This window comes from Vicia villosa, linkage group LG7 (genome assembly GCF_029867415.1).
Source record: "Vicia villosa cultivar HV-30 ecotype Madison, WI linkage group LG7, Vvil1.0, whole genome shotgun sequence".
Lineage (NCBI taxonomy): Eukaryota > Viridiplantae > Streptophyta > Magnoliopsida > Fabales > Fabaceae > Vicia > Vicia villosa.
Window position 1 is genome coordinate 96,750,804 of NC_081186.1, and position 8,391 is coordinate 96,759,194.

The 8,391-nt window shown below is 29.6% G+C and overlaps 1 protein-coding gene across 1 annotated transcript; it reads right to left on the reverse strand.

The window, feature by feature from the left end:
• Positions 1–2,432: 2,432 nt before the first annotated feature.
• LOC131616033 (GDSL esterase/lipase At2g42990-like) lies at positions 2,433–6,926 on the reverse strand. The gene is made up of 3 exons (XM_058887256.1): positions 6,489–6,926; positions 4,572–5,061; positions 2,433–2,790 (listed from the first exon to the last, which is right to left on the reverse strand). The coding sequence occupies exons 1-3, from the start codon at positions 6,861–6,863 to the stop codon at positions 2,597–2,599; spliced, it is 1,059 nt and encodes a 352-aa protein (XP_058743239.1). The 5' UTR covers positions 6,864–6,926; the 3' UTR covers positions 2,433–2,596.
• Positions 6,927–8,391: the final 1,465 nt, after the last annotated feature.

The following is an 8,391-nucleotide window of genomic DNA, read 5'->3' on the forward strand; positions in this document are numbered from 1 at the left end:
TGGAGAGATGTTGTATGAGCTAGTAATGAGGTTGAGTATAGTCAACAGTTGCAACATCTTGAGCAAGCGTGCTTTACTTGTAGTGATTTCCTTGATTTCGTGAAAAACACTTGGTTGATCCCACATAGGCAAAGATTTGTTGGTGCATGGATTGATTGGATGCTTCATTTGGGTAATACCACGACTAATCGAGTTCTCCAAGTGTACCAAAATAAATCATAAAATACAATAATAATCAATGCTCACGAGAGATGCGTAAAGTCTAGAATAAATCAGCATACACTTGATCATCCTCGTCAGCATCAACCTGTCAGAGAAAATGGTGAACTAATGTGGAAACACGAGCCCAATTCGGATCAGTCGATCTTGCATCAAAGACAGAAACTGGAACCTCTCTACGCGCATGAGTTGGGGGCGACACCAACTGAGGATTTAACACACGATAATACCACTACAGATATGCATCAACAGTCTCAAATGAAAATTTGACTGGTGATGTGTCTCTAAGCACATCCTTCACGCTCTGGTCATAACCAATCCACACTACAACAATGTCATCATCACTCATCGTATTAGCAGGATGTAGAGGAGGAATATACTGACAAAACCCAAATTAACGTAAACATCTGTCAGACAAGTACGGAACATGCAAGTCACCTCAAACTAGAAACCCTCTGTACAGAGATAGCTCGTCAAAAGGACGGTGTTGTCTGTGATCCTCGAACGGGCGCCATACGACGTCTGTAGGTGCCAGAGCGTCTAATACCGGTCTAAGCTCGTCCACCTTCAAGGCTCCTTGCTAGTACGTCCGTCTCATCGCCCGAGAAAGCCCTTGATTCTCTGATGGAAGCCAATTCTCTCCTCTCTTTCGATCTGTGGGAAAGTACTTGTGAATCCAGCAGTGTTACATAATAGATTATATGATATAAATTAAAATACATATACTAAAGAATATAAATAAAAGTATATGAATTAACATACAATTAATTAAAGGATAAAAATTAAATGACATAAATACTTGTACAAGAGTAGGATATCCAATAAGCTACTTGCATCTAAATATAGATGCATCTCTAAGATATCGTTAATGAGTGACCAATGCAACAAATGTCCAACTGCAAGCATTAAGTCTCTCTAGGTCTCTAAACAACAACATATATTGTGCCTTGACAAGAGTAAAAGTCTTGTCAGCAAATATGGTACAACCCACCAACATCATAAAATATACAATATTGATCCTTACTTTTATTATAAAAAAGTTATCATATTAAAGCTACTGATATTTTAATATTTTTAAATTAAACAATATTGAATATAAGGGATTCAAATATAACAAATAGCCTAATTTAACACTATTTTAACATTTAACAGATAAACTTGGGCCTTTAAAAATTACAAATGGCATTCGAAGAATCATTTACATTGATCTAATAAACCATTCACACTAAATTTCAAATTTGTTAAACTTTCTACCTAGTGTTAATATAATACCAATAATATCTCCAGCAGCAAGCAAATCATCACACAACCTCTTAATAAATCTTCAAATATTGTACAAATAAACTCATCAAATTAAATATGGGGAATCATTCAACTGAAGCAAACACAAAACATGAATTAATGAAAAATCAATAGAGATCTTTAGAATTGACATACATGAATTGCAATAAAAAATAATGGTCCTACAAATAAACTTTGACGAATGCTATAGCGCAATTATTCTCGTTGTTTGGAAGTGGTTTAGATCAGTTAATAATTCTTCTTCTCTTGTATAAAGAGGTAGCCGGTTCCTTGCGTGTAATCATTTCTTGTGTTTAATTCCATTACTTATTGAAAATAAAAAAAAATCCTACATCATCTATAGAATTGACACCAAAAAAAAAAAAACCTGAACTAGAAAACATCTTACAGGAAACATGAATGGACATTGGCACTAAGCTAAAGTATAACGAAATCAAAAGTTATTAATTGAGTAGAAGGTTTAACTGTAACTATCTAAAGAGTGAATAATCTGAAGCAGTAAATAAAGTGAAGAGAATTATCTTTAACATTGATACTGATATAAGGTATTAGAAACAATTACAAATAGATTGAGACACAAACAACAAATTAAATTGTAAAAAAAAAAAAACATAAACTTCGCACAAGTAACTGATTACACAAAACTTATAACTAATTATAATTGCTACAAAATTGAAAAATACTAACAGTAGTAACTGGTTACTTGCAAATGCGTAACCAATTACACCTACGACAAAACCACTTTCTCTTAGCTTATTTGACTTTTCTTCGTACCTATATAAACTGTTACACTCTTGTGGTAACCAATTACAACACTTAAATTATGTATTTTCACTTAATGTTCGAATCATCCATGAATGGATTGAACACCGGAACATTTGGTAAAATTTATAAAATCACAACAACAAAAATTCAACACATGCATATATTATAAAATGCAGAGACCAAATGTGGTCTAAGACAAATGGTTTAGAATTAAGTTCTTTGTTTGTAAAACAATAATATTTGAACATAAGATAGATGGTGACCAAATAAATATTAAATGTCCAAATTAGTTTAGAAGGGAATGAATGGATCATCTAAAAGCTGCAAGAAGTTTAGGGATCAAATAATTTGCAGCTATACGGTTTGTCTTCTCCGTAGGATGAAAGGCATCCCAAAACACATATTTGCTTGCGTCTTTGCATGTTAGTGGATTCTTGTCACTGCATAAGTAACTCATCTCAAATGTTCCAGTAGAACAACATGCCTTCTCTGTCTCTTCAAATCCTACAAAACATGATGTATAATGAATGTTGTCTTTAAACTTCAACAATGAAAGAAGATCAAATGAATTTAGATTGTGATTTAAGAGAGCCAAACTAAGCCTATTACCGAATCAAACAATAATAAATAAAATTAAAAAATTGAATTATTGAACCGAACCGTTTCAATTACTTATAAACTGAGCTGTTCAATATATCACGTCTAAATTTTAAACGGAACTATTAATAATATTTTTTTTTCCAAACTAATAGTTAAATATTGATTTGTTATAATTCAATTCAATCCGGTTTAAAATTTTTTTGTGTAACTTTCAGTCCAGTTTAATTTGTTTTGGCTAAAATTATATATATCTTGAATACTATATATTTAATTAATTAATTAATTAATTTCAGTTTGGTTATTTTAGTTTTGATTCATTTAACTATGATATGGTTTGATTCTTGAACTGTTTGAAAAATATTTGTTTGATTAATTAATACAAAAATATTCAATTATTTAACAATAATTCAGTTCCATATTTTAAAGTTTTTAAACAATCTCACTCATAAAACTTTGACATATTATAAAGAGAAATGCTAGCTTGGACACAAATCCAAATATTTTATATTTAGACACATTCACATAAGTAAATAAATTTAAAAACCAAAAAAAATTCAATAATATCATAAAATTATTTTTGTTTTAATTTTTGTTATATGTTGGATGTGCGTTGGGATTGTGTCCAAGCAAGATTTTTGAGGCTCAAAACAATACTAAAAACAATCATATTTTGCTGCTTGTTTGGTAGATAGGTGACCTGGCCCTCCATAAATTTCTATTAATGACCAATTATAAAAGCATACCTAATAAAACTTTAGTAGGGTACAAAATATATAAAAGTTTCTTGCTGGCTACGTTTAATAATTTCAAGTAGGTGCTCAAAACAGAGCTTTTTCATTAATTCCAATAGTTAATTCATGTCAGAATACAACTTATTGTTACTTTTAATCAAATAGTACATTCTTTTCTTCTCTATGATCTTAATAATAATAATAATTATTATTTAATCTTATTTGTTTTTTAGTTTTAAAGCATCAAGTTGATTTTTTTATGTTTTTTCTTAGTTTACAAGAACCACCTGCTTGTAAGGGAACAAGACAGTCATTTGAAAGCAACTCAGCAAATCAAAGAGGCTATCAAATGCCACACCAACTTTTTGTCCAAAATTTGAATTATGAATTTGTCTAATATCAACATTTTTAAAACTATAATTACCATTTTTCATAAATCTGGATTTTTTTTTATATCAAAACTAAAAGGGAATATTAGATTTTTATTTGCTTTTTCTTTCAATTTTACTTATTATTTTTATTTTTTTATATAAACTTTTTTAATTAAAAACATGATTCTTTCAAGCACACTTTAAAAATATTGAGAAAATTGAAATAAAATACATAAGCAAAAAATAAATTTTCTAAGTTAAATTTATCAAATTATTTTTATTAATTAAATAATACAATTAAAAATTAAAAATTAAAACTGATTAAAACTAAAGTCTATTTTTTTTTTTAAATATTGATATTCTATCTTACGATTATTGATTATACTAAAGTCAATAGTTGTTTTAAAAATGATAAGTTGAGTTGAGATACTTCTAACAAGAGTGTTATTAAAAGAAATAACTATTGAGATCCGTCCATTTAACACACTATTTTTGGATGGGGTAGATTGAAAATTTGAAAATGTCACTATTGAGAATGAAAACTCATAAGACACATAAATCAAAACAAATATAGAAAACATACCATAAAAAGAAGGTCTTGAAATGATATCAAAGACAATATCATAAGCATTTGCCGACAAAGCTTTCAATTGAGGAAGCTCCTTATTCACCTTAGAAATCATTTTCTCCAACTTTGCATTAAATTGCAAAGCCACTTTATTATATTTCTTATTGCAACCATGATCACCAAAAATATTTGCAGCCCTCTCTAATGGAAGACATCCCATAGGAACAAGACCAGTTATGGACAGTTTCCTAGCACCAAGTGAGTGCAATTTTCTCACAAAATTTTCAGCAATATTCACTAGAAAATCTTGGTATTGTGACACTGTAAAATGAAGTTGTCTTGTTGGGAAAATATAGTAGTTTTCAAGAAAATCATTGGTTCCTAAACTTATTAGATATAATGCTTCACTTATGATTTCATTTGCCTTTTCATTACCAACATGGGCTCTTAGTTTGGCTTGATACTCTTTGTAGAAGTCTATCTCCTTCCATAGTGGTATCACATTCTGTAAAATATTCACAACCCATATTAATTAATTAATTAATTATTAAAACAAATAAATAGGTTAACTTTATGAAATCTGAAAGAGTATTGAAACTTTTACACCGTATCCAATACAATTAAAACAAAATCCAATACAAAAGAAAAATTATTAAAAATATATATATAACCATATACTCCCTCTGTTTTGTATTATAAGTCGTTTTAGACTTTTCACACAGTTTAAGAAAAATAATAATTGTTATATGAAAATGAGAAATTATGAAGGTTTTTACAAAATTATCCTTCATTAATGACATATGGAAGATAAATTTATATAATTGAAAGGAGAGAGAATAATAAATATTTAAGGATATAATAGAAAAAGTAGCATTAATTATTCATTGGAATTGTAAAGCGACTTATATTTAAATACAAGCTTTTTTTCAAAACGACTTATAATAAAAAACGGAGGGAGTATAATGCTGTAGGTGTAGCTTTTAGGTGTACACTTAACATTTTTCGATGTGAAATGATAAGTTGTTTTTCATCTCGATCAGACATCCGAGATAAAATATGACAATTTTACTATAATACTACTTCGAAAGATCAGCATGTAAAAACCTATTTTATGCGATGTGAAATGTATTTTATGTATACTCTTATTGATACATTAAAAATATTAATATTATGCTAATTTTAGTGTGTGGCCATTGAATACTATTTTTTCTATAACTTTGTTTATCTCGACAATACATATGGTACCACACCTTGTCATGTCTAAGGTGTCACTGGCATAGCTACCACAACATATCTCCATTAATTATTATGAACAACCTCTTTAACTTTCTTGACAACCCTATCTTGTAGGTTTTTAATATCATCAATGATTGAAGCTATATATATTATTATTTGGATTCTTTTCTTTTAATAGTCTATTTGAATCCTTGATGAGTCTATATAAGACTCTTAATTTTAGTCTTTTATTGACTAAATTCAACCCAACTCTTATTTTTAGTTTTATTTCTGATAGTACCTTCTAAAATAGATTATAATTTCTAAAATAGAATAGATGACAGAACTCTAATTAATTTATTTTAATATTATTATATATTTAGAATTGGATTCGAATTTAGAACTTCGGATTAAGATGAACATATTTCTTTCTGTCTCATTCAATTATTATTTGGTATTTTTTTCCTCTTTAAGTAAAAAATATTAAATTAAACTTTCTATAATTTGGTTTTTGGCTCTAAAAATTCATTTATGGAAGGTTTTTTTGTTTAACAAAGTTCATTTAAGGAAGGTGATATCAATTTAAAAATTTTATTTAATTTATTAAATAAAACAAGACTAGCTTTAGTGTCCAAAAAAATTATCTTAATAAAAAAAATCACTATTATATTAGTGACTATATATAATTGAACACTTAGTTGGAAAAAAGAAACTTACAAGTACATCAGAAGTTGCATTATCATATCCAGTTCCAGCAGAAGCAAAGCAAACGCCAGTAACAAAATCATCCATGGTATAAGCAGGATCCAAGTATGCTGGTATATTCTTCTTAACACCAAAAGCCTCGGCGATGAAGTCCGGTGGAACGCGGCCGTTACAAAACCGACCGGTGGGGCGGCCGCCTTCGAAGTCGCGGCCATAGGGTTTAAAGTTGCTCTTGAGAAGTGTTGCTATCTTATTGTTGTTTCCAGAATCTACAGAAGAATCACCAAACACAATTACTGCTGGTACATTATTTCTGGTTTTACAGGCCACCATGATAACTTGGGTTATTAATATTGCCCATGTTATGCAAATGTATATAGGCCTCATGATATATAATAATGATTATGTAACTGTGGTTATATTTCTTTTTGGAGAAGCTATTCTGGCTTCCACAGAAACTTTATACATGTATATATAGTAGTTTTTCAAGGATAGATAAATGTGATTAATGCTGACAGAAAGTTTGGTTGGGATTTTTAATGATCAGTTTGTATGTGGTTCTAACTTTTTTGGTATATATATATATATATATATATATATATATATATATATATATATATATATATATATATATATATATATATATATATATATATGGCTGAGGCTTAAATGGTTAAACGGTTAAGGTATAATTCGTCTCAAATTTGCTCTACTTGACTCGAGGTATATAAGTCGATTCACATTGAAAGCAATGTATATTTTCTGATCTTCACTTTTCACTACACTCATCTTGAATCTTGAATTAACTTGAGCGTTGGAGTGTTAACCATGTAGGTCCACCATGCGCTACTGTAACAGGGATCAACACAGCCAATTCAAAACCATCTGTTTCTAAATTATCTCCAATTCTGGTTCCTAAATGGAAAAGTGGTGTTGTCTATGGGAAACGACTTCAAATTCCTACGATTTTCACGATTTTAAATTCAATCTCCGATTTACTAGTTCGTAACCTCCTCAGGTCACCAAATCAAGAGCATTTAGAATCAAACACGGAGATTTGTCGCATTCAATCCAATCACTTATCGTTTCAACTACGATTCATCGAAATTCAAGATCTCTGATTCCCTCTGGAACACCGCTAAGTAAAATAAGAAAGAATCCTAAATCTAAATCTACACTAAGACTACCAAAGAATGGGGTCTCCTCATACTCCCACGAGCTTAGGGTAGTAGCGATTTCCCCTCCAACTTTTTTAACTCTTCCATTGAGCTTGAAACCATAACTTTATTGCCTGCATGAAAGTTTTTAAAATAGACTCTAATTGGATGGTTTTATTAGTTGTCACACTTTCATTAGGAGCTGAACTAGTGTGGTTTTTCCATCCTTCACAAGAAAAATCTAGTCATATGTCTTGATATTCAGTGGTGCGGTAATTGTCACGTTAGGTGGCTTCATAAAGAACTTCAGCATATTGTGTATTTCAACCAGTTGAATAGTTAGTGAAGAATAGGAAAATAGAGAAAGAGAGAGTAGAAAATAAGATAATATATCTTTAATTTTGAAAATTATTATAGAATATAATGAGGAGAAACCCTCTATTTGTAGGAGAAGAACTGACTCAGAAAGGAATAAATCCATGGGATTTTTTAATTTTCTGATTGATTACCCTAGCTATTAATCAAGTAGATAAGCAAAATATTGATGGTTTTTGAATTTAGGAGTCACTAATCGATTAAAGGCTTCCTTAATTTTTTTGAGGTTACAAATGAGTTAATAGATTAAACCTAATACGCTATCATTTGACCAGTGTAAAAGACGCTGCTAACTGATTAAACAAGTCAATAATCAATTAGTTACGTGTATACAAATATTTTCAAGTGTTTTATAAAATAACAAAGACTTCAAAATATATTTG